This window comes from Bufo gargarizans, unplaced genomic scaffold, assembly GCF_014858855.1.
Source record: "Bufo gargarizans isolate SCDJY-AF-19 unplaced genomic scaffold, ASM1485885v1 original_scaffold_886_pilon, whole genome shotgun sequence".
In the NCBI taxonomy this organism is placed as follows: domain Eukaryota; kingdom Metazoa; phylum Chordata; class Amphibia; order Anura; family Bufonidae; genus Bufo; species Bufo gargarizans.
The window spans coordinates 86,652-105,915 of NW_025334743.1; the positions used below are offsets into that span (position 1 = coordinate 86,652).

Here is a 19,264-nt window from a genome sequence, read left to right on the forward strand (position 1 = left end):
TATGAACTCACTATGCCCATCAGCGAATACCTTAGGGTGTCTACTTTCCGAAATGGGGTCATTTGTGGGGTTTTTCTACTGTTTGGGCATTGTAGAACCTCAGGAAACATGACAGGTGCTCAGAAAGTCAGAGCTGCTTCAAAAAGCGGAAATTCACATTTTTGTACCATAGTTTGTAAACGCTATAACTTTTACCCAAACCATTTTTTTTTTTTTTTGCCCAAACATTTTTTTTATCAAAGACATGTAGAACTATAAATTTAGCTAAAAATTTATATATGGATGTCGTTTTTTTTGCAAAATTTTACAGCTGAAAGTGAAAAATGTCATTTTTTTGCAAAAAAATCGTTACATTTCGATTAATAACAAAAAAAGTAAAAATGTCAGCAGCAATAAAATACCACCAAATGAAAGCTCTATTAGTGAGAAGAAAAGGAGGTAAAATTCATTTGGGTGGTAAGTTGCATGACCGAGCGATAAACGGTGAAAGTAGTGTAGTGCCGAAGTGTAAAAAGTGCTCTGGTCATGAAGGGGGTTTCAGCTAGCGGGGCTGAAGTGGTTAAAAGCACTTGGTTTTACCTGGTCAGTAACCATTGTTTAATGTATGCAGATGCCTATGACTGTGTGTCATAGTATAACTTATGTCACACAATCACTAACACAACACTTATGCCAGTATACGTAACCAGCATCTAAAAACGTATTAAAAAGAGCTCTTCGACATGTTTTAGTGCTAACAAGGTGTCCTCACGGGTTTGATGGGACTATGATGAAGAACTCTCCTCTTAAAACATTTGCTTTTGAAAAGGTTTTTCTTTTTATCCTGTGCAATAATTCGTTCCAGTTTTTGGTCCACCAAAATAAAGCAAATGTTATGGGAAAAATTATGCCTTCATGAAAGAACCCCTGCTGAAATAATAAAGAAGATTCAGAGACATTTTTCATGTGCACTGTGGTTTTATTGTTGCAAACAAGAAATGAATAATAATTGCTTAAAAAATGATTAGTTAAACCAATAACTGATGGCAAGTCTGTTGCTAATAGCATCTGAAGACCCCAAGTCTTGGTCACAATAGGGATATTAACACCACAGTGCAAGGCAGTTCTTTAGAAAAATATACCACTTCCGTGAAAACAGCTGCAGTATTCCTTTCTTCTGTGAGAAATTCATGGTAGATCTGGTTGATATAAACAATAAAAGCAAGCATTAAATAACACAACTGCAAGTGGGAGGAAACACAAACAGCTTTGTTTAGTGTACAATACTGACAGTTTTTCATTTGCAAAGCTATTATTGAACCAGACTATCCTAATATAGAAAGCCTAACAACTTGGATCATAATTGATTGTATTCCTAATTAATTAAGCTTGTGGTATTCTAGGACATATTCGTCCATAAATCAGAAAATAAATCAGCAGTACATGTGAATATATGAAAATCTTAGGATAAAATCGGATCTTCCTCACCATACACTGTAGTTATCCTTTCCCTGCCTGCCTTCAGAACCTTCTTCACTGATAAACAAGTAAAGTAGTAAATACTAGATAGGGAAAAATAAGACGATACAGCATACAGACGTAGCGTGCAAAATACAGGTGCAAGAAGAAGTATGTGAACCCTTTGGAATGATATAAATTTCTGCACAAATTGGTCATAAAATGTGATCTTCATCTAAGTCACAACAATAGACAATCATAGTCTGACAAACTAATAACACACAAAGAATTAAATGTTACCATGTTTTTATTGAACACACCATGTAAACATTCACAGTGCAGGTGGAAAAAGTATGTGAACCCCTAGACTAATGACATCTCCAAGAGCTAATTGGAGTGAGGTGTCAGCCAACTGGAGTCCAATCAATGAGATGGGATTGTAGGTGTTTGTTACAGCTGCCCTGGCCTATAAAAAACACACACCAGTTCTGGGTTTGCTTTCAAAAGAAGCATTGCCTGATATGAATGACGCCTCGCACAAAAGAGCTCTCAAAAGAGCTACGATTAAGAATTGTTGACTTGCATAAAGCTGGAAAGGGTTATAAAAGTATCTCCAAAAGCCTTGCTGTTCATCAGTTCACGGTAAGACAAATTGTCTATAAATGGAGAAAGTTTAGCACTGCTGCTACTCTCCCTTGGAGTGCCCGTCCTGTAAAGATGACTGCAAGAGCACAGCGCAGACTGTTCAATGAGATGAAGAAGAATCCTAGAGTGTCAGCTAAAGACTTACAAAAGTCTCTGGCATATGCTAACATCACTGTTAGCGAATCTACGATACTTAAAACACTAAACAAGAATGGATTTCATGGGAGGATACCACATAGGAAGCCACTGCTGTCCAACCAAAACATTGCTGCACGTTTACAGTTTGCACAAGAGAACCTGGATGTTCCACAGCAGTACTGGTAAAATATTCTGTGGACAGATGAAACCAAAGTTGAGTTGTTTGGAAGAAACACACAACACTATGTGTGGAGAAAAAGAGGCACAGCACACCAACATCAAAACCTCATCCCAACTGTGAAGTATGGCGGTGGGGGCATCATGGTTTGGGGCTGCTTTGCTGCGTCAGGGCCTGGACGGATTGCTATCATCGAAAAAAAAAAATGAATTCCCAAGTTTATCAAGACATTTTGCAGGAGAACTTAAGGCCATCTGTTCACCAGCTGAAGCTCAACAGAAGATGGATGTTGCAACACGACAACGACCCAAAGCATAGAAGTAAATCAACAACAGAATGGCTTAAACAGAAGAAAATACGCCTTCTGGAGTGGCCCAGTCAGAGTCCTGACCTCAACCCGATTGAGATGCTGTGGCATGACCTCAAGACAGCGATTCACACCAGACATCCCAAGGATATTGCTGAACTGAAACAGTTCTGTAAAGAGGAATGGTCAAGAATTACTCCTGACCGTTCTGCACGTCTGATCTGCAACTACAGGAAACATTTGGTTGAAGTTATTGCTGCTAAATGAGGTTTAACCAGTTATTAAATCCAAGGGTTCGCATACTTTTTCCACCTGCACTGTGAATGTTTACATGGTGTGTTCAATAAAAACATGTTAACATTTAATTCTTTGTGTGTTATTAGTTTAAGCAGACTGTGATTGCCTATTGTTGTGACGACTTAGATGAAGATCAGATCACATTTTGTGACCAATTTGTGCAGCAATCCATATAATTCCAAAGGGTTTACATACTTTTTCTTGCAACTGTATGTTGTGAGAGGGGAAGAAGGAGATCTAAAAAGGGAAGAATTGGTTTGGTTCTGAACAAAAAGCAGAACACAGACCTTTTAACCCATTAGTAACCACCCATACGTGTTTTTAAAGTGGTCACTAAGGGGCCTTAGGCTGGGCCACCACTTTTTTTACGGCGGCCAAGTCTAAGAGTTGCGGGGAGCAGGGACCTGGTTCTCTCACATGAGAGCCGTGGCCCTGCTCTAACAGCCTAGACCGGCAGAAGTGACGATCCGGGCTGTTTAACACTTTACATGGCTCGGGCAATAGAGCCCGCCGCATGCAAAGCAGTGACAGAGAAAGCGGACTTCCTCTGTCTCCCATCGGCACTGCTGGCTAATGTTAAAATAGCATCACCATTAAAATGAAATGCATTATAGGGAAAATGAATTGCGTTTCATTTGCCTTGTGGGACTATTAAGTGGTAAAAAAACAAACCAAAAAAAAAAAAACTAACTTATTCAATTAAAAAAAAGTCCCATAAAAAAAAAAAAAAAAAAAAGTTTTTTTTCCATTGAAAATACACTTTTAAATAAAAAAATTGCAAAAAATAAAATAAAAATCTCCCCAATATGTTTGCTATTGCCGTGTCTGTAACGATCTGGATTACATAAATATCACAAAATGTATCCCCTACACTAATGCTAATTTATTCTTAGTTGCCACCAAAAAAACTGAATAACAAGCTATCAAAAAGCGACATTTAGTCCAAAATGATGCCAATGAAAAATCCAAGTCGTCCCGCAAAAATCAAGGGCTCACGCAACTCCATAGAAAGAAAAATAAAAAAGTTATGGGTCTTTTCTTAAAAAAAAAAAAAAAAAAAAAAAGGGGTTTTATTGCAAAATAGTAGTAAAACCTAAAAAAAACTATATGTATTTGGTATCACTGTAATCGTACTAACCCAGAAAATAAAGATATTATGTTATTTATACCGAAAAATGAACGCCGTAAAATTTATAATGTAAACATGCAGTGGCAATATTGCTGCTTTTCCCCATCTTGCTCCCAGAAAGAGTTAATAAAAGTTAATCAGAAAGGTATGTGTATCCCAACATGGCATTAAAAACTACAACTTGTCCCACAAAAAACAAGTCCTCATAAAGCTATATAGACAGAAAAATAAAAAAGTTATAACTCTAGGAACGCGACGATGAAAAAAGGAAGAAAAACGCTTGGTCAGTAAAGCCCAAAACAGTCTGGTCATTAAGGGGTTAAGAGAATCTGCCACTAAGTTTATGCTGCCTAAGGCCACATTCACATGACTGCGGGATGGCCGTGTGTGTTGTAGACAGCAAAATGTGGAAGACGGGCACTGGCGGTGTGCACCCCGCATTGTGGACCCATTCAATCAGTCTGCGATCTGCAAGATGCAGTGAAAGATAGGACATGCTGTCAGTCATTGGAGGAGCCTCGGGTCATAAATACTGAGGACTACAGCTCATCACTGAGTGGTCTAGAAGCGCTTCAGCACATAAAACAGTGTTTTTATGAAAACTACAAGTAAAAGCCAAGTAAATGATGGAAACCAGGGGGCAAATGTCCATACACTTGGTTGCACTATATCTTTTCACAATATGTACGCTTTGAAGGACAATACAAAAATCTATTACACTGTACTGTAATGTAAAACTTTTTAACACCCAGTTTTGTATGAACTTTTATAATTATTGTAGTAAAGGCTACCAAGATTTAGGCAATGAATTTCTACTGCATCTGTTAGAGGCCTTAGGATGAGTTGTTTTCACCTTAACAGTCAGTTCCGTGCTCTGGGTGGTTGATAAAACTGCTGAGTTGGTCTAGTAGATCTCCTTGGCTGTCCATCACCTCCTCTGCGGAAATCCAGCGAATCTCCATATTCCCCCTCTTCTTCCTACAGCACAATGGAAGACCATCAGTTATTCTCTGTAATATAGCTACACATGAGATGTACTTGCATTGTTAAAATACAGGGAAAAAAAAATCAAAGGAGGACTTCCTACCTATAATTAAACATCCAAAGTCGATTTGCATAAAACTTTGATTGAATACTACTGTTAAATACTACAAATGAGTTCGGGAGAAGGTTTTTAACAGTAGAAATTAATTTTTAAGGTTATGCGAGACTTCGAAAAGTAATAACTTCGGCTCATCTGAGCCAATACATTCTAATACTGTTCATTCTAATACTGTACTTATGCGAATCGACTTTGGATGTTTCATCCGAAGTCTAGTCGCTCATCGCTAATTATGAATACATACAGTTCTGAAATATTTTACTTTATACAGGGACAGTCACCCCTCTCTGTCTGCAAACTACATATATGTTTTGGAAATCTCAGTCACCAAAACAGTGTAATACAGAAAAATTACTAACTTATTTCTGACGTGGATTGTAATATTAGTTGTTTGGGCCCAGGGTTCACAATGACTCTCAAAATAGCCATCTTACTGATATTGTGCAGCTTGTTGTTGTTTTTTATTAATGGCCTAGCATCAACTGGATTAGTCCAATGCTTTATGGCCGGTAATACCCTCTTTGCTCTAGGGCTCCTCTACTGGTCCCAGCACTGCTACATGCTCCAGGAGGCACCTGGACCTGAAGAGGAACCTGGGAACAAGGAGGATAAGTTTGAGAGTTTGCTCTCAGGTCAGATTGCATAGTGACACATCCCTTTAACAACCAGTTGTCAAGTTATACATACAAGCAGGGATGTATAAACATCTCATTCTCCACCTAGCTTGCTAGAGTACATGTCAAACATTCCCAGGCAATGCAGAACGCAAAGCGCAAGAGATCACATTTCTGACGAGTTTGTGGGTTTTTTCCCCATCGAGGGTAAAAAAAACAAAAACAAAAAAACATTGATAAAAGGAAGCCGTCCCTGGCCTCACCACTTTATCCGACTTCTATGTCAGATAAATGGAACAGATGCTTAAAAAATATGGCACCTATTATGAGCAGCATATTTCTCAATGCATTAACACCAGACAACTGCCAAAAACACATTGATAAATCTCCCCTCTATATAACTATTTCCCTTACTGCATACAAATGAATTCCGCTACTGTAATAATCTCTGTGCACTGGGCTCCCCCTACTGCAGTGCTTTCATGTCTTGAAGAGAGTAAGTTCAGTGCTGGGCTTCTCCTCCCTCCAGGCCCCACAGCAGTCACGTGGTCTGCCTCCACTGAAGGGCTTGCTCTTTAACCAGAACTAAATCTGTTTGCAGCAGAAAGGTGGTGCTGACAGATGATAGAGCATGGACATGCTGTGTAGGGGCAGGTTTGGGAAACCGCACATGTCATATTACAGGTGAAACTCAAAAAATTTGAATATCGTTCAAAAGTTCATTTATTTCATTAATGCAACTTAAAATTAGAATATTGTGAAAAGGTTTAATGTTCTAGGCTCAAAGTGTCACACTCTATTCAGCTAATTAATCCATAGCCCCTGAGCAAAGGGTACCGGAAATTGTGACTTTGGGGTTTCATAAGCGATAAGCCATAATCATCCAAATTATAACAAATAAAGGCTTGAAATATCTCACTTTGCATGTAATGAGTCTATCTCATATATTAGTTTCACCTTTTAAGTTGCGTTACTGAAATAAATGAACTTGGCACGATATTCTAATTTTTCGAGTTTCACCTGTAACAATTTATTCTGCCACTGTTTTAGATATTTCTGGTAACAAAAAACCTGACAATTGCCTATGGTGTCTCTAATTTTTTATTTATTTCATTTTAACTCCTTTACGCACCTGGGCATAACTGTACACCCAAAGCATGTGAGAAGTGAATTGGCAAGTGGAGGGTGCCAACTGTATCACGCAGTGGCGGGGGGATCAGGGAGAACTCTGATTCCAGCCATTTAACATCTCAAATGCCATGGTCAATAGTGACAGTACATGCAAAAACAAAAAAGGTAACCTGTCAACAAAAACTTAAACAAGTAAAAAGTTATGGGCTAACTGAAAGCCTAGTAGGAAAAAATAAAAATGTTATTTCAAAAATTGGCATTTTAAAAATATTTCATTTTTTGTTTAAACTGTCTTTTTGTAATCAGTTGCTATGGAAAACCCATCCTCACTGCTGCTGCACTCACTGCCTCCCTCCCATAGAGCTAAACCTGACCATATACAGTGCGTTCACAAAGTCTTTAGACCTTTTCACATTTGTTATGTTGCAGCCTTGTGCTAAAATAAAAATGAAAATAAAAAACAAAGTTTACATTTTTCCACATCATTCTGTACGCAATATTCCATAATGACAAAGTGAAAACAGAATGTTTAAAATCTTTTCTAAATCATTGAAAAGGCAAAAACTAAAATCTTGCATTGACTTAAGTATTTAGACCCTTTACTCAGTACTTAGTTGAAGTATCTTTGGCAGTGATTACAGCTTCCAGTTTTTTTGGGTATGATGTCACCAGGTTTCCTCATCTGAATTTGGGGATTTTCTGCCACCCTATGTGCAATCATGCGGTCTCTGCCACCAGAGAGGCTGGCACTTTTTCCTATAGTGTGCAAGCAAGGCCAACACTGCTAGACCGTGGAACCGAGCAGTGTATAATGTGATGGAAAAATGAATCCAGCCAGGAAAGGAAGGAATATGGATAATAACAATACATTAGTAAATGTCTTGTATTAACTTTCTCTACATAATAAATGCCACTTGCTGAAGTGACACAACCCTTTTAACCTGTTACGGACACACGATGTCCTGGTACTTAAGGACACAGGGCGTACCTGTACGCCCTGTGTAGTTCCGATCACTGCCGCACGGCGTGTGGTGATTGGAACTGGGTGCCTGCCAAAATCAATCAGCAGGTACCCTGGGTCGATGCCGAGGAGGGTCCTGTGACCCCCCCCCCCCCCGAATCGGCGATCGCTGCAAACCGCAGGTCAATTCAGACCTGCAGTTTGCAGCGCTTTCGGAAGTGTCTTGGATAAGTCAAAGCGTTTTAAAGTTATCACCACATAAAGTGACACTGGTCAGATTTGCAAAAAATGGCCTGGTCCTTAAGGGGAAAATGGCCCGGTCCTTAAGGGGTTAAGAATACAGTATATCTTTACTTTGATAGATTCAGCTTTCCCTCAACTCTGACCAGTCTCCCTGTCTCAACCGCTGGAAAACACCACCACTGTTTGATGCTGCCACCACAATGCTTACTGTCAGAGTACTTTAGGTGCTTTTTTTTTTTTTTTTTTTTTACTTTGATAGGTCTTTCATCAAAGGAAATGCTTCTTTCTGGCCACTCTGCAATAACGCCCTGATTGGAGGAATTCTGCAATGATGGCTGACCTTCTAGAAGATTTTAACATCTGCACACAGGATCTCTGGAGCTCAGCCAGACTAACCATTGGGTTCTCTCTTACTAAGACCACCCCCCAGTTATTTATGTTGGTGGGGAGGCCAGTTCTAGGAAGAGTTCTTGTTGTTTGAAACATCTTCCATTTAAGAATTATGGAGGAAACTGTGCTCTTGGGAACTTTCGGTGGAGCAGAACATTTTTGCACCCTTCTCCAGATCTGTGCCTCCACACAATCATGTCCCTGATCTCTACAGACAGTTCTTTCCTCTTGATAGGTTGGTTTTTGCATTGTCAGCTGTGAGACCTTATAGAAGTGTGAGTCTTTCCAAATCATGCACAGTCAACTGAATTTACTACAGGGGAATGCCAATCAATAAGTAGCAACATCTCAAAGATGATCAAAAGAACTACATTTCAAGTACCGGTAACATAGTAAAGGGTCTGAATACTTATGTCCAAGCCAAATTTTAGTATTTCCTATTTAACCCCTTAAGGACTCAGCCCTATTTCACCTTAAGGACCAGGCCATTTTTTGCAAATCTGACCAGTGTCACTTTAAGTGCTGATAACTTTAAAACGCTTTGACTTATCCAGGCCATTCTGAGATTGTTTTTTTCATCACATATTGTACTTAATAACACTGGTAAAATGAAGTAAAAAAAAAACTAAACATTTTTATTTATAAAAAAAAATACCAAATTTACCCCAAATTTGTAAAAAAAAATGCAAATTTCCAAGTTTCAATTTCTCTACTTCTATAATACATAGTAATACCGCCAAAAATAGTTATTACTTTACATTCTCCATATGTCTACTTTATGTTTGGATCATTTTGGGAATGATATTTTATTTTTTGGGGATGTTACAAGGCTTAGAAGTTTAGAAGCAAATCTTGCTTTTAGGGACCAGTTCAGGTCTGAAGTCACTTTGCAAGGCTTACATAATAGAAACCACCCCAAAATGACCCCATTCTATAAACTACACCCCTCAAGGTATTCAAAACTGATTTTACAAACTTTGTTAACCCTTTAGGTGTTCCACAAGCGTTAATAGCAAATGGTGTTAAAATTTCAGAATTTAGATTTTTGGGCAAATTTTCCATTTTAATCGATTTTTTCCAGTAACAAAGCAAGGGTTAACTGCCAAACAAAATGCTATATTTATTGCCCCGATTCTGTAGTTTGCAGAAACACCCCATATGTGGCCGTAAACTACTGTACGGGCACACAGTAGGGCGTAGAGGGAAAGGTGCGCCGTATGGTTTTTAGAAGGCAGATTTTGCTGGACTGTTTTTTTTTTACACCATGTCCCATTTAAAGCCCCCCTGATGCACCCCTATAGTAAAAACTCTATAAAAGTGACCCCATCTAAGAAACTACACCCCTCAAGGTATTCAAAACTTATTTTACAAACTTTGTTAACCCTTTAGTTGTTGCACAAGATTTAATGGAAAATAGAGATACAATTTCAAAATTTCACTTTTTTGGCAGACTTTCCATTTTAATATTTTTATTTCCAGTTACAAATCAAGGGTTAACAGCCAAACAAAACTCATTATTTATGGCCCTGATTCTGTAGTTTACAGAAACACCCCATATGTGGTCGTAAACTGCTGTACGGGCACACAGGAGAGCGCAGAAGGAAAGGAATGCCATACGGTTTTTGGAAGGCAGATTTTGCTGGACTGGTTTTTTGACACCATGTCCCATTTAAAGCCCCCCCCTCTCGTGCACCTCTAGAGTAGAGAATCCAAAAAAGTGACCCCATTTTAGAAACTACGGGATAGGGTGGCAGTTTTGTTGGTACTAGTCTAGGGTACATATGATTTTTGGTTGCTCTATATTACACTTTTTGTGAGGCAAGATAACAAGAAATAGCTTTTTTGGCAGCTTTTTTTTTGTTATTTACAACATTCATCTGAAAGGATAGATCATGTGGTATTTTTATAGAGCAGATGGTCACGGACGCGGCGATACCTAATATGTATACAATTTTTTTTATTTATGTAAGTTTTACACAATGATTTCATAAAAATAAAAAATAAATTAATGTTTTAGTGTCTCCATAGTCTGAGAGCCATATTTTTTATCAGTTTTTGGGCGATTATCTTAGGTAGGGTCTCATTTTTGTGGGATGAGATGATGGTTTGATTGGACTATTTTGGGGTTCATATGACTTTTTGATCGCTTGCTATGACACTTTTTGTGACATAAGATGACAAAAAATGGCTTTTTTTACACCATTTTTATTTTTTTACGGTGGTCACCTGAGGGGTTAGGTCATGTGATATTTTTATAGAGCCGGTCGATACGGATGCGGCGATACCTAATATGTACACTTTTTTTTTATTTATGTAAGTTTTACACAATGATTTCATTTTTGAAACAAAAAAAAAATCATGTTTTAGTGTTTCCATAGTCTAAGAGCCATAGTTTTTTCAATTTTTGGGCGATTATCTTGGGTAGGGTATGATTTTTGCGGGATGAGATGACGGTTTGATTGGTACTATTTTGGGAAGTAAGGTGGGCAAAATTTAAATTTTCTCATAGTTTTTATTTTTTTTATTTTTACGCCGTTCATCGTGCGGGGAAAGTAACATGACCGTTTTATAGATCAGGTTGTTACGGACGCGGCGATACCCAATATGTGTAGTGTATTTATTTATTTTTTATTCAGTGATAAATGTGTTTTTTTTATCTTTTCTTTTTTCACAATTTTTTTAAAATTTTTTGGACCCAGACCCACTTGGTTCTTGAAGATCCAGTGGGTCTGGTGTCTGTATAATACAGTACAGTACACTATATAGGGTATTGTACTGTATTTTACTTACACTTTGTCTGAACAGATCTATGCCTTTAGCACAGATCTGTTCAGCATCATGGACAGCAGGATGCCTGAGAAGGCGTCCTGTTGCCATGGGAACCTTCCCCGTCTGCTCAGTTGTGGCCACAACTTCGCAGACGAGGAAGGGTAAGGAGGGGGGTCCCTGCCGCACCGCCCGCAACCCCCCCTGCACCACCCGCCGGCATAAGATCATGCAGGGGTGAAAGGGGGAGGTGTGCAAAAATTGACATTTTGGGCATTTTAAAGTTTCTGATCCCCGCGGTTTCCCTGAACTGACCTGCGGTTTGCGGCGATCACCTATACGGGGGGTAACATGACCTCCCCTGGCATTGTGACAGGATGCCGGCTGAATGATTTCAGCCGGCATCCTGTTCGGATTAACCCCTGCAGCTCCGCAATCTCGATTTAAACTTAGGACATACCGGTACGCCCTGAGTCCTTAAGAATTCGGGAAATAGGGCGTACCGGTACGCCCTAAGTCCTTAAGGGGTTAATACATTTGCAAACATTTCTAAAATTCTGCTTTCAATTTTGCATTATCGACTGTTGAGTACAGAATTATGGCAAGCACTGACAGTGTATGTGTACTCTGTATCTCTGGCATGCTGACTAACTAGCCACCGGTAGATCCAGGAGATTGGGCAGTGATCTTCTGCCAATTCAGATGGCAATAAAAAAAAAGTACAAATCTACAAATAAAATACAGTATTTATGCTTTGCTTTGCAATACCCGACCATAAGACGCCCCTAGGTTTTAGAAGAGGAAATAAAAAAAAAACATATATTTTCATCGGACATTAAATCAGACCTCCCAAATCGTTATCAGCCTCACCAGACCCCCAATCTTAATCAGACCTCAGATCTGACCCCCCCAATCAGACTCCAATCTTTATTAGACCACAGTTCAGACTCCCCAGACCTTCAATCTTTATCATACCTCAGATAAGACCACACAATCAGACCCCCAATCTTTATCAGGATTCAGATCAGACCCCCCCAAATCAGACCCCGCATCAGAGAGTAAAATAAATAAAACTACTTACCTCTTCTGCTCCGGATGGCGTGCTATTGCTCCACTCACCGCTCCCTGGTCATCTGCCAGCGTAGTGCTGCACTGTGACCTGACATCGCAAGCGGCAGGCCAAAGTGCATGCTTATGTGCACTACCTCTTGACGCTATACACAGTTAGGACACAGCACAATGTGGCTCCTGGAAGAAGAGCAGGGAGCAGTGAGTACAGCTCCTCCTGCATACTAAGGAGTGCTTCCTTAATGAAAGCTCTCATTAGTATTCATTTATAAGATACATTTCTCCTCCCACTTTTGGGTAAAAAAGTGTGTCCTATTAAGTGAAAAAAGTACATTTAAAAAAATAATCACTTGCCCTACACAATACAGTTACACGTTAAGATAATTATTAAACATAGCAACAGCTCCGTAAAAAAAGAAATACAGAAGACAAAACTGGGAAATCATTACACAGGAAGTAAAATGACAAAAGCAAAAGATAAAGATAAAGACCTAAACTCTGAGGTTCTCTTTAAGATTCAAATTACTAATATATACAGATTGAAGAATCATTACTGCATCAAATAAACAGTTGCATCAAACTTTAACCTGAAGTTCCATGTCTTTTGGAATGTTAGGTGCAAATTTAACCCCTTAAGGACCAGGCTCATTTTCACCTTAAGGACCAGGCCATTTTTTGCAAATCTGACCAGTGTCACTTTAAGTGCTCATAACTTTAAAACGCTTCGACTTACCCAGGCCGTTCTGAGATTGTTTTTTCGTCACATATTGTACTTCATGACACTGCTAAAATTGGGTCAAAAAAGTTAATTTTTTTGCATAAAAAAATACATTTTTTACCAAAAATTTTGAAAAATTAGCAAATTTCAAAGTTTCAGTTTCTCTACTTCTGTAATACATAGTAATACCCCCAAAAATTGTGATGACTTTACATTCCCCATATGTCTACTTCATGTTTGTAGCATTTTGGGAATGATATTTTATTTTTTGGGGATGTTACAAGGCTTAGAAGTTTAGAAGCAAATTTTGAAATTTTTGAGAAATCTTCAAAATCCCACATTTTATGGACCAGTTCAGGTTTGCAGTCATATTGTGAGGCTTAGATAATAGAAACCTCCCAAAAATGACCCCATTCTAGAAACTACACCCCTCAAGGTATTCAAAACTGTTTTTTCAAACTTCATTAACCCTTTAGGTCTTCCACAAGAGTTGATGGCAGATGGAGAAACAATTTTGAAATTTCTATTTTTTGGAAAATTTTCCAATATAATCAATTTTTTCCAGGAGTAAAACAAGGGTTAACTGCCAAACAACACTCAAAATGGGTTGCCCTGATTCTGTAGTTTGCAGAAACACCCCATATGTGGTTGTAAACTACTGTTTGGCCGAACGGTAGCACATAGAAGGAGGGGAACACCATATGGGTTTTGGAAGGCAGATTTTGCAGGACTGGTTTTGTTTATACCATGTCCCATTTGAAGCCCCCTGTTGCACCCCTAGAATAGAAATTTCAAAAAAGTGACTCCATCTAAGAAAGTACACCCCTCAAGGTATTCAAAACTGGGTTTACAAACTTTGTTAACCCTTTAGGTGTTCCACAAGAGTTAATGGCAGATGGAGAAACAATTTTGAAATTTCTATTTTTTGGAAAATTTTCCAATATAATCAATTTTTTCCAGGAGTAAAACAAGGGTTAACTGCCAAACAACACTCAAAATGGGTTGCCCTGATTCTGTAGTTTGCAAAAACACCCCATATGTGGTCGTAAACTACTGTTTGGCCGAACGGTAGCACATAGAAGGAGGGGAACACCATATGGGTTTTGGAAGGCAGATTTTGCAGGACTGGTTTTGTTTATACCATGTCCCATTTGAAGCCCCCTGTTGCACCCCTAGAATAGAAATTTCAAAAAAGTGACTCCATCTAAGAAAGTACACCCCTCAAGGTATTCAAAACTGGGTTTACAAACTTTGTTAACCCTTTAGGTGTTCCACAAGAGTTAATGGCAGATGGAGAAACAATTTAGAAATTTCTATTTTTTGGAAAATTTTCCAATATAATCAGTTTTTTCCAGGAGTAAAACAAGGGTTAACTGCCAAACAAAACTCAAAATGGGTTGCCCTGATTCTGTAGTTTGCAAAAACACCCCAAATGTGGTCGTAAACTACTGTTTGGCTAAACGGCAGGACATAGAAGAAGGGGAACGCCATACGGTTTTTGGAAGGCAGATTTTGCTGGACTGGTTTATTTACACCATGTACCCTTTCAAGCCCCCTGATGCACCCCTAGAGTAGAAACTCCATAAAAGTGACCCCATCTAGGAAACTACGGGATAAGGTGGTTGTTGTTTTGGGACAATTTTTGGGGTAAATTAGATTTTTGGTTGCTCTATATTACTCTTTTTTGAGGCAATGTAACAAAAAAATTTAATTCTAAAATTGTTTCTACATTCGCTATTTAGTTTTGTGGAACACCTAAAGGGTTAACATAGTTTGTAAAGTAATTTTTGAATACCTTGAGGGGTGTAGTTTCTTAGATGGGGTCACTTTTTTGGAGTTTCTAGTCTAGGCTACATCAGGGGGGGCTTCTAATGGGACATGGTGTAAAAAAAAAAAAATGTCCATCAAAATCTGCCTTCCAGAAACCGTATGGAGTTCCCTTCGTTCTATGCCCTGCCGTGCGGCTATATAGCCATTTACGACCACATATGGGGTGTTTCTGCAAACTACATAATTGGGGCAATAAATGTTTAGTTTTGTTTGGCTGTTAACCCTTGCTTTATTACCGGCAAAATGGATTTAAATTTAAATTTTGCCCAAAAATAGGTGTTTTGGCACCGTTTTTATTTTATATTTTTAACACCGTTCATCCGAGGCGTTTGGTAAAAAGTTATTTTTATAGCGACGACTTTTACGCACGCGACGATGCCCAATATGTATGGCTCTCAGACTTTGGAGACACTAAGCAGGCATCCTAAAACTGCGGCCCTCCAGATGTTGTAAAACTACAATTCCCACCATGCCCTGATGATGGCTGTAGGTTGTCTGGGCATGCTGGGAGTTATAGTTTTACAACATCTGGAGGGCCGCAGTTTGAGGATGCCTGCACTAAAACTAATATTTTTTGGGGAAAGAAAAATTGTTTTCGTGTCTCCAAAGTCTGAGAGCCATAGTGTTTTATGTTCTCTAGTGAACTGTTGGGGATTATAAAAATTTAGTACTCCATGGAAGTGTGATACTCCCTGAAGCAATCGATAATGCAGAGGCCCGGATGATCGGGGCACGTGTCACATTGAGTTGTGGTGTCCTTCCGTATCCCCCTCTTGTGACACACTCTGCACTTTTTTTGGGTTCGTCCCTTCTTTCCAGTATGGGGGACCACACCTGGAAAGTGTTGGCCAGGGACGATCCGGGCGCCTCCAGTTCCCGAGGTACTCCGGCCTGCTCTTTCCCGGTCCGAAAAGATCAGGTCTTTGAGGACTGCCTCATAGAATTGGAGGAATGTCCCTGTGCTGCCAGCGCTTCGGGATAGTACAAAAGAGTTGTACATGGCAACCTGCACCATGTAGACCGCAACTTTTTTGTACCATGCCCGGGTTTTGCGCATGGCGTTATATGGCGTGAGGACTTGATCAGAGAGATCAACTCCTCCCATATACCGATTGTAGTCGACGATACAATCGGGCTTGAGGACCGTTGCCGCGGTACCTCGCACAGGGACTGGGGTGGTGCTGTTACCGTGGATTGTGGACAGCATAAGGACATCCCTCTTGTCCTTATACCTGACCAGCAACAGGTTTCCACTGGTAAGTGCACGGGTCTCACCCCTGGGGATAGGTACCTGGAGGGGGTAGGCAGGGAGGCCGCGTTGATTTTTCCGCACGGTCCCACAAGCGAACGTGGATCTGGCGGCAAGGGACCTGAACAAGGGAATGCTGGTATAAAAGTTGTCCACGTACAAGTGGTAACCCTTATCCAGCAGTGGGTACATAAGGTCCCACACGAGTTTCCCGGTAACACCCAGAGTGGGGGGACATTCTGGTGGTTGAATCCGGGAATCTCGCCCCTCGTACACACGAAATTTGTAAGTGTACCCTGAGGTACTCTCACAAATTTTGTATAGCTTCACGCCATACCTCGCCCGCTTTGTGGGAATGTATTGGCGGAAACTGAGTCTCCCCTTGAACGCAACGAGAGACTCATCAACCGCGACCTCCCTTCCAGGTACGTAGGCCTGCTGAAATGTGGCCCCAAAGTGATCGATGACCGGCCGTATCTTGTACAGCCGGTCATAGGCAGGATCACCTCGGGGTGGACATGCTGCATTATCGGAATAATGCAGACATTTCCGGATGGCCTCAAACCGGTGACGTATCATGACCATACTGTACAGTGGGGTCTGGTACAGGACGTCCCCACTCCAGTATTGCCTGACACTGGGTTTTTGGACTAGACCCATATGCAGCACGAGGCCCCAAAATGTCCTCATTTCGGCTGCACTGACCGGCGTCCAGCCACCGGGTCTAGCCAAAACTGAGCCTGGGTTTTGAGCGACGAACTGTTGGGCGTACAGATTCGTCTGCTCCACCATCAAATTCACCAGTGGGTTACTGAAAAAAAAACTAAAAAAGTCTATTTCAGTAAACCCCACTGTGGGAATCTGGATTCCAGGATTGCCAGCGAAATCCGGAATCTCAGGCTCAAAGTCCACTGGGGGACACCAGCTAAGTTCATCGGCAGGGGGCTCCGGTGAACTTATTTGGTGGGCCGGGAAACCAGTACGAACCCCAGGGCGGCTCGTACTAGGGTGGGCCACAGGATCCCTAGCATGTGTGGCCCCTGGCTCCGCCTGGCGGCGTCTCCGCTGCCTTGGTGGCTCATCGTCATCCGATGATGATGAGGAGGATGCGGATGACAAAAGGAACGTGGGGTCATCCTCATCCTCACTGGGGCTCTCAGAGTCGGAGGCAATCTGGGCATATGCCTCCTCGGCCGAGAACACCCGGCGGGCCATGGGTGTGTGTGTGTGCGTGTGTATGTGCGTGCGTGTAAACCTTTATTCTATGTGCGTGTGTGTGGGGGCACGGGTGTTCACGTACTAAAAAGTCCAGGCAAAAAAAAGTGTTAGGAAAAAAAAAAAAAAAAAGTTCAAACTTGCTGATCTGCGGTTCAACGCTGATCAGCGGTCGGTGGGGTGGTGGGGCGGGCGATGCGCTAACAGTGGACGGACGCTAAAAAGTGCCGGCCAGTCAGCGCACGCAGAAAAAAAAAAAAAGTGGTGGTGGGGGAAGGGTCTGGTGGTGGGGGGAGGGGGTTGGTGGGGGGTGGGGGGGGGGCTGGTGGTGGGGGGGATGCGGGGGGGGCAAGTGGCAGGGGGGGTCTGGGGTCTGAAAGTTGAAAAAAAAAAGTTTGGAATAAATGTGCTTTTTTTTTTTTTTTTTTTTTTCTAACTTTTCCCTTCTATCCCTGCCTAAAGGTGCCTCTCCCTCACTGACCCTAACCTACCTGGGTGGCGATGGGTGCAGGAGGGTGATGGATGCCGATTTAGGGGGACACAGGAGCTGGTGCTGGACGATGCTGCACGGTCAGGGTGCTGGACAGGAAGAGGAGGGGAGAGAGGAGCGCAGGAAGTTTGAATCTCGCGCCTCTCTCCCCTGCACCAATCAGCACCCTGGACAGCGGCGTTCAGCACCAGGGCCAGCTCCGCCTCTGCAAATCCTCGGACTGCGATTGGTGGTGTAAAATTACGCCACCGATCGCAGTCTTTTTCCGGTTCATCGGGTCACAGGACACCCGAATGGACCGGAAACGCAGAAAACCGCAGGTCTGAATTGACCTGCGGTTTTCTGCGATCGCCGATACGGGGGGGTCCAATGACCCCCCCCCTGCGGTGTTACGGGATGCCGGCTGAATGATTTCAGCCGAAATCCCGTTTCGATTAACCCCCGCGGCGCCGGAATTCAGATTTTAAGTCAGGACGTACCGGTACGTCCTCGGTCCTTAAGGACTCGGGAAATAGGGCGTACCGGTACGTCCTCGGTCCTTAAGGGGTTAAGGACTGCTGCAACTGTCTCTGTAATTTTTATACTGAGACAGTTTTTTATACTTAGCATAGGTCATGAATATCAGATCGGCAAGGGTCCGACTCCCACCAATAAGCTGCTCTGCATTAGCTCTGTTACTGGAATTAGGCATTGGAATTCCTCAGTTGGAACTGAATGGGAGAAGAGCTAATGTAACCAGCAATGTTCACTATCAAGTGGATGGAGCTGTGCAGTACTGGTCCCAGAGTTTTTATAGAACAGCTGATTGGCGTGGTGCACGAAGTCAGCCCACAGCCGATCTGATATTTATAACTAGTGCGGAGCGAATCGAGCTTCGGATCATAGATCTGAAGTCTATTTTCTTAAAAATTAGTTTGAATGCTGTATAGAGAATGTACACATTGACTGACCCAAAGAGAAATGGCACAACATTTTGTGGACTGATGAAAGCAAATTTGTCCTTTTTGGATCTATTGGCTGCAGACAGTATATCAGATGACCCCCGAGCACTGAATTGAAGTCACAGTACATTTTGAAGACAGCAAAGCATTGTGCAGAAATCATGACATATGTTACCGTTTCTCATACCAAGGTGTTGGGTCTTTTTATCACATACAAGGGATCATGGATCAGTTTGAATGTATCAAAATACTTGAGGAGATCGTATGTTATGCTGAAGAAGAAATGCCCTTGAAATGGGTGTTTCAACACCACTATGACCCAAAACACACCAGGTAAAGCAAACATGTTGAAGACTAACAGGATTGAGGTAATGGAGTGGCCAGCACAATCATCTGACCTCAATCCCAAAGAAAA

At 41.2% G+C, this 19,264-nt stretch overlaps 1 protein-coding gene across 1 annotated transcript in view; it reads right to left on the reverse strand.

Moving 5' to 3' along the window:
• Positions 1-943: 943 nt before the first annotated feature.
• The window catches only part of TDRD3 (tudor domain containing 3), a gene marked incomplete at its 5' end in the record, with an annotated part of 128,289 nt that continues 109,968 nt past the window's right edge, over positions 944-19,264 (reverse strand). Inside the window, 2 exons of the mRNA XM_044275108.1 lie at positions 944-1,178; positions 4,985-5,109. Of these exons, the coding sequence (XP_044131043.1) occupies positions 4,993-5,109 (117 nt within the window). The remainder of the gene's footprint in view (positions 1,179-4,984; positions 5,110-19,264) is intronic.